The sequence below is a fragment of the Corvus brachyrhynchos genome, unplaced genomic scaffold (genome assembly GCF_000691975.1).
Source record: "Corvus brachyrhynchos isolate BGI_N302 unplaced genomic scaffold, ASM69197v1 scaffold1337, whole genome shotgun sequence".
Taxonomy (NCBI): Eukaryota; Metazoa; Chordata; class Aves; order Passeriformes; family Corvidae; genus Corvus; species Corvus brachyrhynchos.
Window position 1 is genome coordinate 226145 of NW_008239191.1, and position 24664 is coordinate 250808.

At 40.4% G+C, this 24664-nt stretch overlaps 1 protein-coding gene across 16 annotated transcripts in view; it reads right to left on the reverse strand.

The window, feature by feature from the left end:
• The window catches only part of DOCK10 (dedicator of cytokinesis 10), a 121567-nt gene that overhangs the window by 6696 nt on the left and 90207 nt on the right, over positions 1-24664 (reverse strand). For 6 of the 16 annotated variants that reach the window (XM_017740088.1, XM_017740086.1, XM_017740087.1 and 3 more), the window contains exons 30-53: positions 22712-22808; positions 22091-22135; positions 21475-21671; positions 21231-21347; positions 20708-20819; positions 19864-19985; positions 19664-19778; positions 19431-19497; positions 18815-18862; positions 18055-18156; positions 17054-17178; positions 16556-16668; positions 15699-15836; positions 13973-14155; positions 13315-13425; positions 11746-11961; positions 11010-11067; positions 10580-10678; positions 8865-8971; positions 8273-8395; positions 7226-7339; positions 6541-6546; positions 2123-2269; positions 1446-1656 (exon numbers count right to left, since the gene is read on the reverse strand). In XM_017740088.1, the coding sequence (XP_017595577.1) occupies positions 1446-1656; positions 2123-2269; positions 6541-6546; positions 7226-7339; positions 8273-8395; positions 8865-8971; positions 10580-10678; positions 11010-11067; positions 11746-11961; positions 13315-13425; positions 13973-14155; positions 15699-15836; positions 16556-16668; positions 17054-17178; positions 18055-18156; positions 18815-18862; positions 19431-19497; positions 19664-19778; positions 19864-19985; positions 20708-20819; positions 21231-21347; positions 21475-21671; positions 22091-22135; positions 22712-22808 (2773 nt within the window). The remainder of the gene's footprint in view (positions 1-1445; positions 1657-2122; positions 2270-6540; positions 6547-7225; positions 7340-8272; positions 8396-8864; positions 8972-10579; positions 10679-11009; positions 11068-11745; positions 11962-13314; positions 13426-13972; positions 14156-15698; positions 15837-16555; positions 16669-17053; positions 17179-18054; positions 18157-18814; positions 18863-19430; positions 19498-19663; positions 19779-19863; positions 19986-20707; positions 20820-21230; positions 21348-21474; positions 21672-22090; positions 22136-22711; positions 22809-24664) is intronic. The other 10 variants (XM_017740096.1, XM_017740094.1, XM_017740102.1 and 7 more) reach the window with 7 other exon arrangements.

A 24664-nucleotide genomic window follows, 5' to 3' on the forward strand; every position in this document is an offset into this window, starting at 1 on the left:
GCTGGAAGCACGACCCAGGCATGGCAGAGAGCCAATGAACCAAGGACTGCAGCCAGACTGTCCTTGCCCTGTGCCCAGCGGCCTCTGGAGCAGAGGCGCAGTGCAGGTGCCACTCCAGCCACCCAAGCACAATTGACTTCACCACTTCTCCAGTCATAGCATAAGCCTTGCTTTTTTCTCAAACTAAAAGCACCTAAGTTTACACAGGAAACAAATGAAAATACATGGCTTTATCAAAGAGGAGTGGAAAAAAACAAGAAAAAAAAAAAAGAGAAAAAAAGAATGTTTCCTTTAGTGAAAAGCACTGAGGTGAGGTCCCTGTCAAAGGGAAAAGCAAGGCAGAAGAGAAGGTCATCAAACTCCCACCTAATACCAAAGATGGAGCAAGGCTGAGAGCAGTGGAAGCTGATGACAGCATGTAATAACCCAGGGAAAATACTCTGCCAGAAGAACAGCCCTCTCTATGTTTGCCAGACAGGTCATAACGGCTGCACTTTCAAGTCAGTGAAACGACCTGCTTCAATACAGATCTCAAAACACCTACTGCTGCTCAAGCACTTAAAAAAACCACACACAAGCCATTCCTCCTTTCTTCTTACAAGCAAAGCTATGTCATGTAACAAGATACTCTCAGACATCAGTGCCTACTTCCTGATTTGCCAGAAGAAAACTTTTAGGTGACTATGCTTGCACTGTAGGCAGTTGTTTTCACTTTGTCCTTTGGGGGAAGCAGATGCACTGAAGTTGGTGGGAAACTGGATTTTCTGTCACTTGGGAGCCTTTGCTGTGAACATCAGCCTCTCTGCCCACGGCTGCCCATGAGAACAACGCCTCCAACTCAGTTCCTCATACATCAAAATTCAGACATGTCATAGTAGTGTCACAAAGGAGGCTTTTTAAAAGAGAGATTTTAAAAGAGAGATTTCAATCATGATAAGGAGCTAAAAAACTTCAGTTTAATATAACTCATTAAGAAGACATATCCAGTGCTCCTGACATTCCTGCCTTAAAACACTGATTGAAATCTTACCTCTAGCTTAAAAAAAATTCTATATAGTATATCTTATTCCCATTTTGAACAAAAATTCCTATCTGCAAGTTTTATTCTTAGCAGAACAGACACCCTACTTGGCTCTTTCTTTGACTTGTTTATTATTAAAAGAAAATGGTTCTGAGTGCTAAGCTGCCTCCAGCAGAACCACTCCCAAGTTACATCACTGCAAGAATAGTTAAGATGTCAATTATAAGGAAAAATAAAGCATCTAAATGAAAGTAACTATCCCTAAAATGGTCAGCAGGTCTGTAAGGAAGCACATTGCCAACAGACACAGTGAAAAGATGAGTTATCATCCTGCACAACTGATGGACACCTGGCACTCAACCTGCCCTTCTGGGCTCAGCTGGGAAAGCTGGGATGGGAGCGGGCAGCAGGCAAGCAGACGTACTGGTGAGGATGGTGCGCCTCTTGCACTGCTCCTCCACTCCCCCGTGCTTCTTCCCCGAGAGTGTGAACGGCGTCTCGAACACAAAGCGGTTGATGTTGTGGTGCATTTCAAAGTCGGTCTTTCGATCCTCAGCCTCCTTCTCCTCAAAGAAAGGTGTGACATAGGTCACTTGGATGTAGGCATATTTTGGATCCAGGTCTTTGGGGTTCACCTGTGTTACAGCAGCAAACAATAATGTTATGTTTAGTGCGATGAGCTTCCAAGGCATCTGTTACATTTTTGATGTATTTATTTATTTATTTATAAATAAATAACGATGAAAACTGACATTTCCAAATGTAATACTCAGATCCTGGATGAATACAAAGATACTTAACCAAGAGATCCCCAAGAAGAGTGGGACCTTTGACTATAGCCATTGGCAAAAGTAGATGAAAGCTAAATGAGACAGAAAACCATCTACTTCTGCACTGCAGCAAACATCTGCTCCTCTCCCACTGTGATGCCCTGCTATAACACTGGCATTTCCATACAGCACCTGCCAGGCTTGTTTCAGTTGTCTGGAGGGTTCCTAGTAGTTTACACATACACTCAGATGCCATTCATTTGAAGCACAGCTCTCAAAATGTGAGCCATGCACTCAGTTCTCTCCCTTGGGCAAAACCACATGTCCATACCTTGTTGGAATCCTGGATGATCTTCACGTTATCTATTCCAAACTTGTCTGCATATAGTTTCATCAGCCTTTGAGAGATCTCAGATAAGCCAGTTAATTTGGGTTCTTTATAGATATATTCTTTCCCTTCCTCTTCTTCAAAAAAGCCCTGTTCGGAAAGAAACAGAAGGATACAGTGAACATAACAGGCAGAGCAAAGCCAAAACAAGGTGATTACATCAGGAATCAAGGTTGCCTGTATACCCACCAGAGCATCCAGTAGGCCACTTCCAGCACCTAAGTTAAAAGCTTACCTCTGTGCACTTCTAGCTGACATGTGCCTAGAGGCCAGTGTTTATACTGGTCTGCAATCTCTAAAGTTACCCAGGAAAAGATCTCTACACATGTATTCACGTAAGAGACTAAGCTGCTTAAAGAGTTAAAAGGCTTACTTGAAAATGCTGATGTATGATGAAAAAACCCTCATGGATTAAAAATTAGACATCAAAAATTCTTTATAGCTTAATAATTGGGTTCAATTAACAGCTGTTTGCTGGACACTGAGCCCAGCTGGGTAGTGTGCAGCATGTCACTTCCAGTGCATCCTCTGGGAGCCACGTGTGCAGACACAGGCCATGGCATGGGGAGCACCTGGGAACCAGTCTGCATCGCCTCAGGGCAGCTGAAGAGACACTCTGGTGGCACCTTGAAAGGCCATACAGAATTGCACCATTTCCAGAGGCAATTAGAAAATAATTTACATTTGAAAAGAAAAAGAAAGCAAATTTTTTGCAATAAAGGTACAATTTTGCTAAGGTCATTACTTCATATACTGGATGGACTTGGCTCCATTTATTATTATTATTAAAGTGGACTTTAATAAGAGGCTCCATTGAAGGGCTGAACATGAATCTGTCAAGCTTCAGAAGAAATGCCAGCCTCTGAAAATTAACAGAGCATTGCATCACCTGCAGGTGAGACACTCAACTGCTACAAGAGGAACATGTACTTCGGTGCTCCAGGAGAAGCTCTCCCAGCTGAGCAGGAAGCAACAGGTGCCCCATCAACAAGGACTGGATTCGTCCCAATGCCATGAGCAGCACCAGCCCTCCTCCTAGGATTTCGTATCCAATTTGGTGATGTGCACCCCTGCAGCTGCACTCAAAGCCTCTTCCTTTCACCTTAAAGCAAAGTGACCCAGAGGGAAACACCTGAAGCTGCAGGGATAGGGGGAAAGGCAGACAGCATTAATGATGACAGACCCAAGGCCCTTTGAACTTCACATGATGTGAAAGCTTGGACAGCGAATTCTACAATATGCCTAAGCAAACTACCATCTGTAGAAAGACAGAGAAGCAGAAATTTATGAAGGCAAGAGATACCTCCAAAATCTCTTTGGAAGGTACTCATGCAAAATCCAGCCTTTTCCTCTGGAAGTGTATTTCAACTTTGCGCTGTAAAATTATTGACTAGGCAAATCTTCACAAAACAAACCAAACAGAATTAAAATATAATAAGCTATGAATTTCATTGCTTCTTTAGGAGAAAAATCCTTAAATGTTATTTCAATAGGGATTAACAAATATGTGCATCTTTGGCTTTTCCTTCAGTGAGGACAAGGGGCAGTGAAATTGTCTTTTAATTTGGCAAGTGCCAGGAGTACTGTGGGCATTACTGGAAACCAATAACTAATAGCTGCAACAGCAGCTCATCTGACAACATCTTCATCAGTCTCAAAGTGACCTTCTAACATTGCATGATTTTTAACAACATTCATCAATTAAATTCCATAGGCACATGAAGAACTTCACAGGTAATTAGAGAAAAAATCTAGAGCTTGTCCAAAGTTGACATCCTATAAACATCTGTTGAGCTGGGCAGGCAATTGACTTCCTATTGATTACACTGAGAAAAGATCTACAAGATTATAATCTGGTTTCTGATCTTGTTTCCACTGAAGCAAAACTGCTTTATGTGGGAAAACCTCATTAGTTTGATGCAACCATACTTAAACACGCTACTCAGGACTGTTTTTGTCAAAAGACATCTGTTTTCTGTTACTATTCAACGTTTTCAACAAAACTCCTCATGTTTTCCAAATTAATCAGACAGCAAGCTAGAATATAGTTTATGCTCTTAAACCCTAATTCTGTGTATGTTTGCATGCTGGAACACAGTATTTATATGTAAGCGCCAAATCTCTGCTGATGCTGCATGGCACACTAACAGAGATGATATCTCTGTTAATCGTTTTACTTAAAAAAAAAGACCTGAAAACAAACAACTAACAGATTTAGTCTTATCTCTAATGCAAGAGACATCATTTAAGTACATATTCCCTACAGTATTTCAGCTGACAAGTGACAAGCAGAAGTTAACTGTGAGCTATAAATAATCATGTCTGCCATATGCTGTAGGTCTGGCAAAGACTATTAAAAGTAAGATTAAATACTTTTCAGAAGCCAAATATCCTCCAATTTCAGGATTTTAAAATATTAAGCAGCCAAAGTTACATTATCGATGCATATCCCTGGATTATTTTCATCCTGGCTGGTTTTGTCCTGCAAGGACAACACAGCCTCACAGATGAAAATTATTCCGGGGAGCAGCTGATGGTGATGGAAGGCAGATGACCTCCTGGACAGCAGGTTACTGGTTTCCACTGTGCTCTGATATTCTGAGAGGCAATTGTGATCCAATCACAGCCTATCACTGTGTGAGTTCTGATAAGGCCCTTCCTCCTTCCCACACTCCTCCAGACACAGCCTTGAAGCTCACAGTAAGTACATCAGACCCTTCTCTGCCCTTTATTGAAAGGTGCTGAGGTAAAGCCTTCTGCTTGACCTGCCAGGAATTGGCATCTAATGGAACCTTCTCCATGTCTATTAAGCAAGCATCTCCTTCCACAGTGAGTGAAACACTGACCTCCAACTTCTAGAGCTTCTTGCACACACAGGAGAACAAGCCCTCAGCTCTACTTTTACCTGACATTGCTCTGAAAAACATGTCTTGAATGTCTTTGCTTATCAGCACAATATGAGTTCTCAGTGATTCAATATATTTAACAGGATTTTTTTTGGCTTTTAATTCAACAAAGGTACTGACTTCTCAAACACTCATCTGTGAGTAAACTCAGATGCACTGGCTAGTGTGGTCACTTGGTGCAATGAGATATTGTCACCAAAGGCCCTTAACAGAATGTACAGTCTAAAACAGCAGCTGCCATGAGCTCTGGCTCTCTGAGCTGGCAAATAAAGCTTGCTGGTGAAAACAGACGACTGAGTCCTCCCTGAGGATCACATTAATTCAAACTATCCTTGCACAGAGTCCCTACAGCAATGCAGTAACCAAATACTGCCTCTGCCTTTGCTTGAAGAACAGTTTTCAGATGCAGCTGCAGATCATCTTTCTCCACTAAGAACCCACAAAATTCTCCCTCCCACTATTAACATTATTCTTTTTTTCTCTAATCTGCTTTCTCTGCAGCTTTTATTTCACTTAAGGAACAGCAGCCACATCACATGTTTTCCTGCGAAGGGCAAGGAGAAAGCAGTGCTTGTTGCCTTTAGAACCCAGTGACTGGGGGGAACAAACAGAGGAAGACACACCTATGACCAAGTCATACACCTTACAGCACCAAGGCTCTTTAAATGAAATTGCCCTTGTGGCACTGGCACCTGGAAAGTCATTGCACTGTTACAGAGATGCTAACCCAGTTCAGCAGAAGTGCTGTAGCTAAATTACCCACTGGGAGAGCCACTGGCTGTGGGAGAGTGCTGGCAGGAGGCTGCATGTAGGAGAGTCTTGTTTTGCCCTGTGCTGCTCCCATTTTGAAGGCCAGGCATAAGAAAAACTGCCCTTCCTCAGGTGCAGCTCACTTTCTCCTTGCATTTGGCAAGCTCAGCTGTGCTGATCTGTCCAGAGAGCCAGGACCTGCTATTCCCCTCTGACTCCCCATCTGCTTGCTCCTACAAGGGACTGCCAGGACCACGGCCATTGCCTGCCCAGAGTGCTCCAGTGACCGCTGCCAAACCCCTCGGACTGACACAACAGCCCTCCACTTGGGAGCTGCTGCACAGGCCAGGAAAACAGGCTTGCATTCAAACAGCATTAATGCTACCCCAGACTTTCAACAGAGGAAGAAGGGGTCCAATCCTGCTCCCAGTGAAGCTGGGAGGAATTTCCACTGAGATGAGATGATGCAGCACTGGGCCCCACTGTGCACACACAACATGATGACAGGTACAGCTCGGTAATTCAGGTAACTGAACAAACAAAAGTTAGTTTGCAAGATGCAACAATGAATGCAGCAACGTTATTTCATCTGCCACAAACCAAAGAATTGAGAGCACAGGAAAATTAATGTTAAGTAACAGTAGAGGGAAGGATGGAGGATATGTGAGGAGAATTAAACAAAACATGCAATAGAACTAGACTTACCACAGCCTTGAATAAGATCAAAAGGAGAAAAGAGCAAATTTCTGCATTAAAATCTAATTAGCAAACAGAATGATTCACATCAATCTGTTGTTTACACACTTTATATTTCAGAGCACAGGAAATTGTATGTTTGTCAAAACCAAGACTAAAAGGAACATGCTGGATTGCTACACTGGTTGGTGGTGGAAGAAAGCACAAAATAATGCCTCGAGGGTGCTGAAGCACAGCAGAGGGAATAATGCTATTCTACAGTACATTGCACAGAATCAGAGGTGGCCTGGAAGCAGAAGGCAGAGTCATTGAAAAACACAACAAAGCATCTACTGCATACTGCTCTGCTTTAAGCTCTATTAGAGGAGAGTGCCATATATCAAAGATGTCTTATCTGGTTCTATTTATGTTGTAGTCTGAAAAAACCTGCCCTGCCTCAGTCTCAGCTTTGCCTGACGAAGTCAAGAACTAAAGCTGACACACAAGTCTGTTCTCTAATACACCACTAAATCCACAGCAGTGGTTTACACAGAGGGAACGGAGTGCTCTCTCTCCTGAATAAATCCTGCTGGGAATCTGACCCACGAGGCAGTTTCTACCCTGGGACTCACTACCAAGTGCTTCCCTGAACTATATCAGGAACAGGTCTGAAATCTGTGACTCTGTGGAGACAAAAGAACCCGAGTTCACTTACCTGCCCATAAAATGCCACCCGGTAATATCGCCCAAAGAGACGTTTCTCAGAGTTCACTACTTCTGCAACCTTCAGGTAGGACCGGTGGATGTCGTAGTACAGGTCAGACAGTCTCTGCATGAGCAAACAGGCAGAGGGAGGGGAGGTGAGGTGAGGGTGTTCCAGCACCTTTGGAAATGCCACCACAGCTCTGCACAACAGTGGCTTTCCTTAACTGAGTTCCCAAACCTTTGCAAAGATGGCTGTACATGCTAAGGGAGTAGTTTAACCTTGTTAGCAGTCACTAAAGATTCATTTCAAGGTTTCTGTCATCTCCTGAGGACTTTTGTGGCAGTGGAGCCTTTGTGTACAGGGTCACACAGGAAGAGAATCATCCCACCACCAGATGGTGGTGCTGACCTAGTAAGAGGTCAGAGAACTCAAGTGTTGTTTGGGCAGGTGGGAACAAGGTGCCAACAACTCCAATCAGCTCCCAACCCCACACAAAGATGTGCTATTCACTATTACCACTAGGCAGCACTTTCTCAGGATAGTGAACCAAAATTTCAGCTAATTTAAAATCTGAGGACCTGCTTCCTCAGCATACAGCTTATTGCTACCTACCGTTTGGGGTCTCTTTAAATTTAAACCCAGAAAAATCAGTAAATGGGATTATCATCTAGCTATCCATTATGTATTGAAATTGCCAAGTAAATAAGAAATTAAGAAACCCTGAAAATGTGAAGAAATCACACAATTTATCAGCATTTTCTGAACTTAAATACAATGCAATTGTGCTCTTGGTTTAAAACCCATGTAAAAAATCATATCCACTGGCTAAGACAAGAGGTTTGTTTGAAAAATTTTACATTTACTGTTGCTGAAAAGAGGCAGGGAAGACACCAGAGCTTTTTATTTTTTCACAGCACAAAACATTAAAAAGAGAAATTACAGTCAGGAAGAAAAAAAATGTTCCTTTTAAAGAAAGCACATTTTTTCCCCTAAAAGTTTTGATCTTTACTGTTGCCTTGGGATAATTAAAAAGACCCGAAACAAACACCCACTTACTTTGAAGTCCCTCTGCTTTTCAAAAACAGCAATGATAGGCTTGTTAACCTCAGCAATAAGCTCATATCTCTCAGACTTCCAGAGGTACTCAACACACAACTCCAGCTGTTCCACGAGAATATTCTGCAATGTCACAAATGCAAATAGTTCTGTGACTTGACAGCTGGTGGCATTTAACTAACAGCAATGCAGCAAAAGCACATACCCACTACTTCATTTTTATTCTAGAACTTCTATATTAAGGTTTATTGCAATTACACAATGTTTAATCAGGTATTGGTGGCCTATCTCTTCTTTAGACAAAAACCCTAAAAAAACAGTAACATGAAAATACTTGAATAGTTGACATCTCATGCAGACGAATGGGTTTGCTTCATGGGCTCCCCTCTGCCCTGACTTCCAGCTCTGGTACTTTATGTTCTCCTTAGCTAAACACCAGTACAACAGCTGTTACATTTCACTCAAAAGCTGTGTGCCTTTCAATGCTGCGTGAGTACACTCACTATAATTTGTTGTAACATGCACAGGCATCCACTAGAAATAACTCTCTCTGTTAATACAGAACAGGTATATAAATGTTAATGTTGCTGACCTCATTATACGGAGTATCTTGCATCCCAGAATCTTCCTTCATAGCACCTTCTTCTTTAATGTTGGGGGTAATGCTCAGAAAAGCAGGCCATCCCATGGAAAATAAGCCTTGAAGTGCAAGTCATAAGAAAGGCTATCAATGACTAAATAACCAGATACTTCAAGAAGTTACTAGATGCCATTAAAACAGAGCTGATGAGTTCATTTTTTTTGCAGCCCAAGTAATGAGAAGCACAAATGGAGCTGATTGAATTTATGAGACTATTACACATTTTCCTCAGTGATAGAAACCCACTTCTCCAGGCAAAGGGGAACGATAGCATTTTCCTGATGCAGTGTTATTCCTCTCTCTGGCATTTTGGTTCCTGAGCTGTAAGTACTGGCAGTCCTTGCAAAGCTTCATGGGCAACACTCCTTTGTGCACAGGAATTACCCTCGCAGGCTGAGGTGACACAATTCACACTTGGGGAACCTGCACGTGTCCCACCTGTCAGGTGTCCCGGGGCACGCAGTCCCCCCGGTCTGCCACAGCCCAGGGGAGGTGGCTCAGGGCATGCTGTGCCTGTGCTGGGCTCAGACCATGCTGGCAGTGGCTTTCCTGTCCTGCCCTGGGTCAGCTGTGCTGCCATGGGGCAGTAAGCTCGGGTTGGTGGCAGCAGCTGCTGATGGGAAGGCTCACAAGGAATAAAACTGAGCTTAAATTGAGTATTTGTTAAGCTGAGGCCTTAGTGCCATGGCTGCAGCAGAAACAACTTGCACAGGTACCACACTTTACAGACCAGGAAGAGTCTGTTCTGCAAGGATTTTTTTATTGCTCTGGAGTGGAGAAGGTAAAGCTGCCAGTGGAGGGGACAAACACCTGGCATGGCCCACATTTAATTTAAAAGTAGGAAAATGCTACTATGGCACAATTAAAAAAGCTAACCCATATACACTGAGATGGTGGCCTCCATTCTCTCTCTCAAGTTCTGGAAACCATTTAAGTGCAGGTTTAAAATGACTTCACTCCAGCTACTATAATCTTTATACAGGCAAAGTATTTTACCACTACTGAACTGTTTCAGAAATACTGCTCTTCACAGACAGCTTCCTCTAAAAGGATGCATTTTTTCATCTTGTCCACAGACACTTTGAAATGTAGTGAAGGACTACATTCTTTCCAAAAATGTTCTTTCTTCCCCAGATATTTGTCCTTGACCCTGGAAATTGCTCTTTGTGGAAATTGCTAACATATCTCATGCTAAGAATTAGTATGAAATACACATTTCATAAACTAAATAACCATCAGCACAGAAGCATTAAAAAATATAAGCCTGCACTTTATTTTTTAATAAGTATCATAGATTTAAAAAACCCCCTTTATCTATACTATGTTACATATGGATAACCTGATATTAATTCCATCCCCCTGCCCTCCCACCTTTGGATAGCCAAGGAATTGGACATGGATTTGCATGCTAAACACCAATTGACCCAAGAGGGATTTTCCTGCTGCAAAAGCCCATAATCAGAGGCATTCTGAGCAATCCATCAAACCAGCCAAAGAGCATCAGGAAAGGAACTCATGATGTTTCCAACATTGCTTTCTATAACAGCCTTCAACATGCACTAGAAACAGTTTTGCTTTGGTTGATATTTTTCCAGATCAATTGGGAAACAGTAGTTTGATCTCCTAATGTTATTTGACCCACAAACAGGCATGGTTAGAGCACTCACTTCCTCCATTGTGAGTTGTTAGTAACACATTACTATCAGAGACTTGAGCATCTTCCAGGAGCATACGTGAGGTACAAATCTTTTCCATTTTCCAGTAACCTATGGTGTTGTAAGATGGTATTAGTATACTGCTACCAGTATGTGTTAATACATGCATATTTAATAACAACAGACTAACAAGTGAAGCATTGTCTATTAGCACTAGCTTGCTAAACATTTAATTAAACCTCTTTACACAACACACACTTTCACTGTTCCAGTCTAAGACTAGCATTTATGATATATTAAAAAAAAAAAAGTATTTGGGAAGAATTCAAGCTGCTTTAAGAATACTTTATGTATAAGGAAGGAAAGCAGGATAGCCAAAAACGATTTTGAACAACAATAATATTTATAGATACACAGTTGATTTTGAATATGTTGATCGTACCTTTTCTCTTCAGGTACTCTGCAATGAGAGCAGCAATATGAATATAGCACATAGCAGCCTGTAACGAGAGACCAACATACATGGATATGTTAAAGTACACTGAATTACAGCATAAATGTGATAACGAGCATGTACTTTCAGCACTGTCAAGTCATGAGGCAGAAAAGGGAATACAAAACTAATCTAAGAAAATCAAGGATTAAATGATGAAATCCTCCTGAAGTGTAAATTTCACGAGGTGTCTCATGTAAATACCTAGATTTTCTCAAGACAATCGTTAAGATTACTTAATAAATAAGGTATTCCTGGGTTATGCAGTAGAATTTTGCATCACCCATTTAGACTTTGATGAAAAGGACAACACATTATAAGCAAAGCTCCTCTCCTAGGCCATAGTGGGGGAGAAGACAATCCTTTATGTGAGTTACTTACTGCTCATAACCTCGTCTGCACTACAGCTACGGTGCCTGATGGGGGTAAGCAGCAGAGATGCCAAAGTGACACTGCCCTCAGCTTCCCTATCAGACAGTTTCACATCTTGCTCCAGCACGTATCAGGTAGTCATGATCAGGCAAGCTGGGATGAGCCTATCACCTGTACTCCTCTTATTTCAAATAGATGAGAGATACTGTATGATTCTCTTAACTCACTACTGCTGTTTGTCTTTCAAAGCCCTTTTCATCAGAACAGCTCAGCCTGAAGACAAATGGATTTCCTGTTCATTTATTTACATTACCTCTGATAAATCTCCATTTCTTGCATGAATTTTGGCCATGCTTTCGAGCCATGTCCTGCGTAACTCAGGTGTGCTGGCATAGGAATTTGCTAGGCTGTACTGCAGATCCACCAGCATCTCAGGATCTTTCTCATGCTCCTTCATCTGAGCTGTGGCCATCAAAACTGTCCTGATGCGCTTAGTCAGATCCTTCACCTCTGCTGGGAAATTAACGTTCTTTGGGAAAGATAAGCAATGCATCACTGAAATCATCCAAAGAGCCACATGCAGCATCCCTGAACAAGCTAAAGTTCTGCTTAGAGAAGACCTCCATCCCCTTCCCTAACTGGGCAGGCTTTGGAGCAGTCACAGTTCCAGAGCATGCACACATTGCACACAAACCCTGGATGTTCTTTCTTGATGTGTCACAGCACTATAAGGTGGCCCATGTCAGCCACCTGTTCCAGTGCCCCTGTGCAACAGCTCTGCTGAAGTCAGGGAACTGGGACAGGTGTTGCTCAGTTGCTTACTGGGTCCAGAACTGGAACCTTGCACACTTTCCTCTGAGCAACAGCACCGTGTACTATAGATAGTCCTGCTTAACTACACTCCCAGCATGTTTCACCATGGGAATAAAGCACAAGTCTGGCTCCTGACGTTCTCACACTGTGCTAGATTAAAACAGAGTCCTTATATTACTCACACCAGCTGTTCTCAGCATATTTAGCTCAGCTCTGCAGTTTTTCTTTTTAGATGAGCAGTGAAATACGTTTGTTTTCAGACTTATTTCCATCCTTTGCTTTGTTTAAAAGCAAAACATTCAGAAAAAGTAAGTGAAAATAAATGCTTCCTCCTCTAAGTCACACAGAGATGATCAAGTCACAGAAGCAGGTTGACTGACTGCAGTGCTGTGAAATCAAAGCTGGACTTCAAAAGCAAGTAGAACTGTAATTATATCTTATTTAAGATCCATGCCAACTTTATTATTAATCTCAGTGGAGATACCCTAAAGTCACCTTCAGAAAAGGACAACACCTCCAAAGTATAAAACTGAAAATACATGTTGACAAATGTTTCAACAAGAATTGTAAAAATTAAAAACCAGAATATTTTTTCAAAAATTTTGTACAGACAATTACTATAACAGCAGTGGTAACTCATCTGAGAGCCAAGTGCATTTTCCAGGAGTTAGCAAGGTCTTACAAAAGCCAACTGTTGTGCCTGTTTCTGCTACACATTTACTGAACAGAGGAAAGGGAGAAATTGTAGACTAAAAATTGTAAACTGCTATTGTGTTCCATTAGTTACAATGCATGACCTCTGACATGAGGCAAATGAACAAAATAAGCAATAAAAACCAAATAATACAATTTTCAAACAAAAATATTTTTTGTTTAAAAATTATTTTCAGTTATTAAGCTTCTGAGTCACAAACACCTTCATGAACTTCAAGTTGCCTGAGAAAGACACACTATGAATGCATAAATCACTGGATAATAAGAGCCAGCAATTTTATTCACTGAAACACTTACTCCTGTGAAATTGTTGACCTTTTGCAAGAGGTAGTGATCGACAAAAAATGTTTCTTACTTTCATCTGCTTGTCTCCATTAGCAAAATTATTTATAATTGCGAGTGAATGTTGAAATCGAGATCCGCCAATCCCCGCATCTGCTATCAGCTGGCTCACTGCTTTGATGAGCTGCACGGGGGGAGCAAACACAGGATGTAATTAGCAAAGAAATCAGAGTTTCAGAAGAGTTTTTAACCCCTATTTCAGTATGACTTAGTGTACCAGGCGCTAGTGCACTTTTATACCTTTCTTAAGAAGGTAACATGCACAAAGTCAAGGACTGAATAATCTTTCCAGATTTTGTAACTGCTCACATTTTGAAGCGTACACATGTTATTACTGGACTTAACATGTCTGTTCCTGTACTGTCTGATTCTGTTTAGTTCCTTCAGCTGTGCTCCCACTGCTGTAAGCAACACACGTGAGTCAAGAATAGCCATTAATCTGGAAATGCAGATACATTCATAGCAGTTGTCTCTCCCTGGAACAGAGCTGATCAGCCCAAGAACTGCAGAGAATCCAGTCCAGCTTCAGACATGGCAGGAAAATCAAGATGCCACAGAGAATTGCCTGTCTGAGGACTCCAAAAGGATAGCCTTGCTTCAATGCATAAAAATAATAATGATAAAAACTAATGCACATCAGTTAAATATTGATGATCTCACACTTCACTTACCTGTAGATGGGATCTGACTATTGATTTCTGCTTGTTAAATTCAAAGTTCTTCCTCATGAAAAAATAAAGAAGAGCAGATGCTTCTGTCTGAGTTGAACGTGACCTATGGTTACAACACTTCAGGATTTCATAGCAGAGGGAACCACAGAGATCAGCTTGTCCTTGGAAGAATGCTGATGGGAACTATCGAAAAAAAATGCGTGAATATGTTCAGTACTACTCTCAGGTCCTGTGCAGTTATTCTGAGTTAACAATTTTTTTGTTAACCTTTCAGTAACTCTCCCACAGTTATTCAAACCAGGGTTTAAACTAAACATAATCCCATATGAAAATTAAGATTAATTAAGAACTATACCCAGGTTTTCATACAAACACTGTATGCCATCAAACTGGCCTCTAGGAAGTCCAGACAGCAGCTGGCTCACAGCAAGCCCAGCAGCAGGGAATCTGCAAGGAATGCAGGATAGCTGACTAGGAAAAGCAGGGGGGAGTTCTGCACTGTTATAAAAGCTGCTCAACAGAAGGAAAATATTTTGAGTAGCAAAGTCAGTGAACTTCCAGAGGTCAAGAGTTTGAACAGCACAAGACAACAGAGAAGGATGGCTTTCCAAACCATACCCACTATTACCAGCAGGGTGAATGTAATAGAAGACTGAGGGAGATGGAAGTGTACATGTGCTATAGATCTTAATTACTGCCTGAGGGGTTCTGCTGCAGGAACCACAATGGAACCCTGCTCCCACAGAACCACAAAGGGAGAATTCAATCCCAAAAGCTACAGCATAAATGAGAAGGGCAATTCTGCATATTTATTCATTCTCCCCATTGCATAGAGTTCTTCCGTTCCCAACTGTCTGGTATGACCATTTAAAGCCGTATGTCGTTTAAAGCTGTCTGTGGATGGTTTACTTCCTATCTCCCCCATGTCCTGAAGCTGCACTATTGGGAGAAGCATGATTTCCTCCTCTTTCCCCTGAGACAACAACCAGAGGGAGACCACATGGTGTAAACTCAGCTACACTCCTGTGTTTCATAGAAACATTTAGGAACCGAGGCCAGCCTTGCTTATTCTCACTTCCCCAGAGCAATTGTTATGTGAGTGCTAGATTCTGGTTGCTTTTCAGAGGATCTAAGCCTGTGACTTGGAAATTGTGCAGCCTCTGCAGTTGGCACCAAGTGCCTAATTGCCCATGATCATTTACACAAGTGCAATACAAGCAAAGAAACAGTTTGACACACAGCCATATCTTTTCCCCAGTGCTCTTCTATGTTTAAAACTAGGAATTTGTAAAACTGTACTAGTGCGGATGAACTTTTGGTGAAGTGTATGGAACACACTCCTGCTAGTTCCTCCAAGGACAGCAGTAATCATTCACTGCTGGATTCTGCAACCCAGGTATCTGCCATGAAGACCACAGACCTCTAGGGTTTCAAGCTTTCTTCCATAGGTGGCAAAAGCAGGGAAGTCAATGGATACAGAGCTGGACATCACTTATCTACTTACATTAAAACTTTCTTAGTAAATTTTTTGATTTCAAAACCAAAACTGTTTTTTCAGACATTGTGAAGTTCTTAGTTTTAATCAGCAGTAAATCAGACCATCTTTGTCAGGAATAAGTATTAATACAGTGAAGTTCAGAACTCTTTCCAAGTGTCCAATTGTCCCCAAGCTGTACTTGCTGTAACGTATTGATCGGCACGACTAACAGAATAAACCCAGAGTTACCTTGCCTACAAACAGCCGTAGAGCAGCAAAGACGTGTTTGAGAGCTGCTGCTGACTGGTTGATTTGCAAAAAGAGCATGTGCGTGTCAAAGACTTTCTTCATCAACACATTCTGGCAGTCAGACTGTTGGAGCTGCCTCTGAAAAGTTCACAGACAAGACATGACATTGCGATTATTGAAGTGAATAAGCAGAAGAAGGATCTGCTGGACGTTACCTTGGAGCGCTCCTAGAGAGATATTTTTTAAATGTAAAATTTCTGCAGATGATGCTTCCCAGCTTGCTGCAGACTCTTGCAGGTTTTCAAGAAAAGCACTTTGCTATGCCTGCACTGCTCATGGATTGTATACACTGTATTTAAGGGTTAGGGTGACAGAGAGGGAACACTAAAATGTAAAAGGAGCTGTTTTCTGTATTGCAGCTATGAGACCTTCAGCAAGTCATCTGGGCTTGCTGAAGCAATCTGAGCCATTTCTAAAGAGGCAGAGAATACACCTGCTGACTTGCAGAGATAGAGAAAATTAGCAGTTTGGAAATCTGTTGTCAAAAATCTCTGAATTCTAGTGGGATAAGCATGATTCAGAAAAGGTGGTGATGTATTACTAGATGCAAGACATTCCAAGCAGAGCAGGGTTGTACATAGCCCTGGATACGTAGGATGTTCTTCTCATCTCCTTCTATTCAGTTCGGGTACTATGAACCAATTCCCTTCTAAAAGACCTACATTGAGGACTGGCATATCTTATTTCCCTATCCTGCTGTCTCAACATTTTAACTTTCTGTGTGCTTGCTCCCCCAGGCCTTCCTTTTACCCAGCATCCCACCCGTTCAAGCAGAAAAGAAACTGAGCAAAACATACCTGGTGATTCACAGTGTAAAGACACAACAGGTCAAGGATTGTGAGGGAAACTTCTGTAGCGATGTTTGCCTCTGTGTCTACATACTGTACAATGTCTGTTTCATTAGAGGTGCCTGCAGCATAATAAAAGAAAGATGAAAAACAATCTCCTGAGTGTTGCTAAAGATTATTTAATTCTCCAATCTGGTCCGTAAGTCTCATCACAGCAGAGATGAGGTCCAAACTGCACTTTTAATCAAAGTGGTATTTTGAAGAAAACTGCTCATAGGAGATAAAAGGGGAAGTTTGAGTCAACTCTCACCAACTGCACCAGTGATGTGAATACATCCTGTCACTGTTTCTGTTCATCCTCAAAGGAGGAAAGAAACCTAATTGGAAAGTGGGATAGATGCCTTCAATCTCATAATTTTAAGAATATCCTGTCAAGAAAAATTCTGTATAGAGCTTGATCTAAACCCCACAGAATTCCACAGGGAAGTAAATAATTTCTGTACTTACTTGCAGTGCTACTGTCTATTATCTGCAAGAGTTTGGGGTTAGAAAGTGCATTTTTGCCACGGATTATTGGTAATGTTTGAGATCTGTGGTGCTTGTGGCCATCGTGACTTGAAGTAGAATGCATCCTGGAATTGAAAGGTACCATTAAAAACAGAAAAAAAAGAATAAACTAATGTGCCTTATCAGAATTTTCTATGTCAGTTACTACAGTGCTTCCCAATGGCTGAATTAAACAAACTGATGCAAAATTCTCCAGAGAAACAAAGATGAAGGAAATCAGTGGGGTGGACAAAAACATGTGCTGGGATTTCTTGAAATCACAGGGGACAAAACTTCTATTAAGCACTGAAAAGAAATGCATCAGCTTAAATAGCTGGCTGATGTTTAGAAAACTGGTTTTGGGTGAAGAAAAACTGAGGTGAGTTCTGTTAGCTCAGAATATCAGAAAAATATATCCTGCTCAAGAAAGAAATAATAGAGTTTCTATGAGGGGAAAAAAATTACGACAAACTGAAAATGACAGTAAAAATACATGTGTGCATATGCACACATGTTCTTTTAATCCTCTTTGATGCTGACAAACACATCATTAATTTATAATGAGAAGCTTAGAACTAAAATACCAGTGATTATTATAATTTTTGAAAGGTTTTTGTATTTGTAACTTGTATAGAATTCAGGAAGATTTAACATCTCAAAATTCAGGCAACTTCTTAAAATACACTTCCTGTTAATTTCTTTTAAAAGTGTAATTTCATAAATTTACATAATTAATAATATTCTAGGACAGAATTACTCCCTGAAAGTAACACTTCAACCAACAGCTTGTAAGTCAAGCTGAAGAGACACAACTTTTTTATGATTTAAAGCTTTGGAGGCTTTGAAATTTGTTACATGTTTTGTCCACCTCTTTTCAGTCAATGCTGTCACAGAGTACAAGGGCTGGAGGATGACAGCAAATGCTGAGGGTTTATAGAGTTTGTAATTCAATGTGACATTACCATTGTGAGAGCAGCCCCGATGCCTGACCAGAAGAGTTCGAACCTTTAAGGGTTCCATTATTCTGGGTGGCCTGGACAAACTTAAAAGCAGCTGCAATTTTCCTGTTAAGGAAAGAGAAAATATGTGTTGATCTGTTATGAAACATGACATTTATTTTTGCCATGTCCCTGAAGAGTAAGAGCAGGCCTGACAAAACCTGCCATGGAGCATGGACTGGTTCATCTGGTGACCTTTAATTTTTACACTGCATGACACACAGACAAGTTCACAGCAGTAACATGAAATTAAAAATGAACATCAGCTGAGACAAAGTGTGCATTCCACATTTCACAGCTGAACATGATCTCAGATTTTTTCAGACAGGCAGGAGACCTTTTTTTTTATTGCTGTGAAACAATTATCTATGCCCATTAAAACTACTCTTTCCATGACATTCTTTCCAATACAGTGTTCAAAGTTCCCTTGTTCAGCATATGCACAGAAATGTGGTTGAGAATGGCCCAGTATTTTGGGTTATAAATGCAATAATGGTTATCATATCATGCAATTCATCTTTTATAGCAGGTACGTACGCAGATATCCAGAACATCACGATAACATTGTTGGCATAAAAGAAAAAATGAAGCACACATTGGCTTCAGTTTGACAAACAGATTCTTTCAAGAGAAAATTGATGGATAAACTGTTAATCTCATTTAAGTCTAATAAATGCTGTAATATTTCAATACTGCAACACAGAGTCTGTAACTACAGAATTACCTGACAATATTGCGTTTTCCTAGATATCTGAAATTTTGCAGACAAACCCTGAAAGACAAAACAACACATTTTATGCCTATTAATGGCTTCGTACTTATGAAAAAAATGCCAAATCTTAGTGCTTCAATGAGACCTATGGCCTGCTAGTTAAATAACTCACATTTCAACTACAAAATGGTGAGGAAATTTCAAAACCAGCTACCTGCTTGGATTCTGCAGTCATGCATAGATTGGATTGAGCAAACCACCCTGGGGATGTGAAAAGCAAGTCATCCTACATTATGTGACTTATCTTATGGCTGGAAAGTTTTGGGGAGCTAAATATTTTTCTCAAGTGAAGAAGAGAAGCTCAACACCAAATGGGAGACTAATATGAAGATCTCTTTTAGGAGGAAGACCCAAAGCATTATGACCCTTGTTCATGGAAATTACAACATATTGCAGGACACAGATCTTATTAATAATGTCTCATTATGACTTTGGAAGACTATGGCAAAATAGTTTAAGATACAAGAGTATCTCAGACTATTCCAATAGGTGGACAGACCCAATAGGAATTGTTCACAGCCAGCACTTTAGAATATTCAACACAAAATCAACCACAAAGTAAACTTACTCTAAAATGCTGAAAAAGTCTGTTATTTCTGAGAATGGTGCTCGCAACCAGTACGAAATCAGTGCATCTAAGGGGAGATATTAAAATAAATTATGTATCTGTTACAGGGAATTAAACTTAGCCCAAAGCCTGTAAAATACACTGATAATTACTCTAATTTAATGTTCATTTGGATTCAGCATTCACAGTATTTTACAGCAACATAAATTACGTAGTGAGTGCACATTTTTTACCTTCTGAAATGGTTTTCATAATGTGAAGGAAGCACATAAGAAGGCTTCTAGTTTCAGCTTGATCCAGCTTGTCAAAACGAAGAGTTGACCCAATCAAAGACAAAGGTCTCATGATCTGTTGAGGTGACAGCAAAGGGCCTTATTAAGTACAGTGATGGGCTCCCACCTACAGCAAGCATTCTCAACATTTGCATATGTACCTTTTCACACGTGTCAGTTCTCTCACTGTTTTTTTCATTGGTACTTGGGTTAGATTCAAGACTTGCTAAGGAAGCTCTGGAGTCAGCATGGTTTGCTGCAGAGATAGCTATTGATGAAAAGGCTGTAAATGAAAGTCATAGCAAACATGCTAAACTAAAACATTTATGGATACAAAAACTAACAAAAAAAAAGGAGAACTTAAAACGTGTCACATGCTGCATTGAGACAAGTGCTTTGAACTTCCGATAGCAAAGCTATTGATGGGTACGTTTAGTACTGAAAACATGCAACAAGTTGAAGTATAATGATTCAGTTTGCCATTTTTCACGGCATTGAAATGGCCTGTTGCATTCTGTAAGAATTGACCTAAAGCCACAAAAAATCAGTGGAAAGATGCCTGAATTCACTTCCCTGAATTTTGAGATGGGGTTTGGAGGTAGTGGACAAAGTAAATTGTGTTTCTACTCTTCCATTAAGCCTGGAAAAACTATGAATATTTGCCTCCATGAGACATCAGGAGTTTTCAGGAGAAACCTTGTAATTATTTTTAAGTCAGGCAGAGACTAGAAGAATGAACTCAAGCAAAGGGATTTCTTAGAGCCTGAATACTGGCATCATTCCAAAGCAGGAGAGTAAGTGAAGCAGTGGAAGTAGAACAGCTTCACAAGAGAAAGAAAGTCAATCCAAAGACACTCAAAGGGAAGAGGAACATTGCATACCATATTTCCCTGGATATGGTATAAAAAAAGTTAATGATATCCTCAATGAATTCTAAGCAGAAAGCACAATGGACTGAGATACACACAAATCTGCCTATGTGTCTGTTCAATCTGTCATTTGTACCGGCAATGGAGTTCAGAACATCTTTGGAAAAGGATGTGTCCACAGAGTTTGCATGTTTCATTGCTGTCTGGCTCTGAAACCCTCCGGCTGTGCTCAGGTCGTCCCTGGATCCCTGTATTTGAAAGAAACGGAAAAAGTTCCAGTGGGTGATATCACTCAGAACTTAGAAAAGCCTCCTGGGTCATTATCCAAGACGCTGAGTTTGAGAACCTACTTTCAGTTGTTTTGACATGACAGCCTTTAAAGGATCAAGGCTTGCCATAATATGCTGAAAAGTTACCTGCCATATGAGACTCTCTCACAGTGGAAGCTGTAAAGGATGGATCAAGTCTAACTAGTATCTGTTTCTGAAACATTAACACAGCATTGGCAAAGGAACATTAATTGCCATTAGCAATGCTCAGATGAAATGGGCTCGTTTGCTGGAAGGACTGAAAGACACAACACCCCTGCAGAAATCTGCTTCTAGTTTTTAAAGCGGTATGGTTATAACACATCTAATCAAAAAAATCACCTGAATTACCTGATTGGAAGTATTGATATTGAAGAGAAACATATCTTTCATGTAAATCCTTGGCATATTGTCCAAAAGCATTCCATAGAGTGGCATATACAGGTTTGCTATTTGTGCTTGTTTTGCCTAAAAATAAAAGATACGACATAATCATCAAGAAACTAATAAACATATACCAGTGGCTAAGAAAGTTTCACGTGTGTTTAGCTACTGTATGAACAAGAAAATGAAAAAGAACAAAGAGTTTCTTTACCGGGTCTGCGTATCGATCATCAAACGAATGCTTGGCCATCAAATTTTTAAGCACAGCCAAAGCCAAGTGCCTGATATCCTGGTCTTCTTGCAGGGCAAAGCCAACCTCCCGCAGCAGGACTCCAATTAGGAAATGTTTACGGCAAAACTCATTAGTCAGTGTGTACTCTGGAATGTCTTGGAATAGAATGGACAGGACTGTTTAAATTAATATATAGGTTACATACAACCTCCCCCCCCGCCTTCATTTTCTAAATGTTCAAAACCTTGATTTCCTGGTCTGACTGCCTCATTCTGCTCCCTCACTTCTCAGAATGACCTAGTCTAATCATCTCTTGAAATCATGCAGTTTTTACTATTTAATAATAAAAGATGATTTATATACACATTCCCACATGAGAATCTCAACTGTTTTCTCATTAAACTATTGACTTCTTGGGGGCACAGAGTCCAAATTGTTGTTCCCATATCCTAAGCTAGACAAGTTCTAAACCACAGAGGTTGGGAGCAATTACACTTCTGAAAATGATAAATAACTTTTGTCTAATATTTGCCACAATACAGTGGCAGTGATCAAAGTAAAATTCTGCTCACTTATGCAGTCATTTTGTTCATACCTGATGTTCGATATTCCTGTGCTGATTCTGAAGGCGTCACAGTGTCTTCATTTTTCATAAACATAAGAAAATAGGCAAAAATAATCCACTTTTCAATTAATGGTATTAATTGTAAAAACAATTTGCTTTGCTTTTTTGTAAAAAATTTGACTCAAATTTGAACTAAACAACTTCTACTGCTGAGAAAAGATCTGAGTGTCAGAACTGAACTCATTTTTTGATGCTGAAAACTGAAGTAAAAAGGAGACGAGCCATTGTTTGAGCTTCTTCTCCTTCCTGCTGTATTTGTTGAAATCCTCCCAAGCTCACCACCTCCCAAGGCTACTGCATTAGCCTTACTGATTTAATAAATCAGTCATCACAAAAATTCCAGTTAAAACTTCCAGTGAGAAGCTTCCACCTCCCTCCCCCTCACTGAGCTGCCAGAGGTTGCATTTATTTACAGGCATACGGAAATTATGTTATTTTTATTGCACTGCTTAAGTACCACACCTGAAAAGCTGTTTGGGGCTTCTGAGCCTGATGTTCAGACACAGCTCTTGAGAGAGTTATTTATTATCTGCTCTTTGAACCTCCCAACAATTCACTGTTGTACAGAAACCCACCCGAGGGAACCCTTACCAGGAATGTTTGAAGACCGTATGGGCAGGCACAGAGGGATAAAGTGCTCATGGTGACAGACTTCTTGGAGAAAGTCAAATTTGAACTGGTGTAAAGTCTGAAAAATCACAACAGGCAATGGTTCAGTTCACATTTAAACAGGGAAAGTGATGAGACAGAGCTCCACTACTACTTATTTCTACCTCAAACTTCACACTCACACCCAACAATGAAACCTTAGAGCTTGTTTTGCCAAGCTGCACAAACAATAAACACGTGGTTTTCATCTCTGTTATCGAAAGAATTCATCACAGACAAACAAGCTTTTTGAATTCTTAAACTACGATTTTTCATTGAAGATGTACTGATAAACCTAAGCTTGATCCAAACTAAATATTTAAGGTATCCTTAAAGCTACACTGGGTCTTTTGATGACATATACTACAGCATTTAATCATAATGAAGTATCATCTCCAGTCCACAGAAATTTTGACCCATCATAGTTATTATGACTTTTTTGGGTTTTTTTTACAGTTTCAGCCACATAGGTCAGACCCAGAGCTTACTGACAGTAGTAAAAACTTCCTCTATTGATGCCAGTAAGTTTCAGCTCCAAGGGATTTGGATAATATATAGTTCTAGTATTATTTCTTTAATATCTCCCTTCAAAGATGCCATCCAGACCCTTTTTGGAGCCTTGCAGCTACCTCAAGAGTTTATCATTCCTTCTGTAATGATGTGACAGTGAGATATAAAGATAATACATGATTTCCAGTAACAAATGTTTATTTCCATCATCTCATCTCATTGTTCTCAGTGGCAGAAAGCAGTCATTCAGGGCTATTCTGAATGCCCTAACACTAGAAAGCACTTGTAGATGTCTTTTAATTTGCACTAAAATTAAATTGTAGCATTTCTGCTGCCACCATCAGGTTGGGATACCTAGAACATGCAGTTTTCACTTTTCAGAGTCTACCAAGTAGGGGATGGTAGGGAATTTTCCCCTGAAATGTTTATTGCACTATAGTACCTTTTCAGGAATACAGCTGGACATGCTAATGGCAAATAAAGAAGTGAAGCATCTGAAATGTGTTTCGCAAGAGGAACTGTGACATTTTGAGGGAACACAGCAATGAACTGATTTCTAATGAGGTATTTCAACTTTTCAAGAAATGTTTCCCAAAACAATATCTAAATGTCAAAATATGGAATACCATAAGGGATATTTCTGTGAAACAGAAACTACGTTGCTTCATCCAGAATTACAATAAATTCAAACTGCACTAAGACTGGTATGCCCACATAATATTCAGGCAACAATATACACTGTTAAATTTTCTGAAAAGACAGGTCAGATTGCAGTATCTTTTTTTTTTTGATACATAAATAATCCAGTTAAAGAGGCAAGAAACACACAGAAAGAAATCTTTCTGCACATTAAGAAGACTGACTCTTGCCTAGGCATTGGACTGAAATGAAAACAATGCAAGGCCTCTCTCTCCTCGAGGTCAGAAATCTCTCATTTTATTTTGTGACTATTGTTTCCAAGTGCCACAAAGCCTACTCCAGCTGCACATCTGTCACAACTCCACAGTGATTCCACTCCCACACATGCTGGCAGATGGATCTGGAGGGATGCTGGCAGTGTTCACACACTTACTGCCAAGAAGGTGCTAAGTACTGCTCTGCACACTGATTAATCTCAGGCTTTTCGACTGACCATTAATAGGCTTTTTTAATTAAACATCTGTTTCTGTGGTTGAATGTATTTAGGGAAGTTTGAAATGTGGAAACAGTTTTCAGATTGCATAATATTGTTTACAGAATTAGGGACTTCAGGCTATGACATTAATAACTGAGAGACTCCATTCTACAGCTGTTCCAGAGATTAAGTGAAAGACCTGCATTCAGAATGAAGTTGGTTTTAGTAAAAGGCAAAGCAGACCTGGAGTAATCTCATTCTTTAGCTACAAA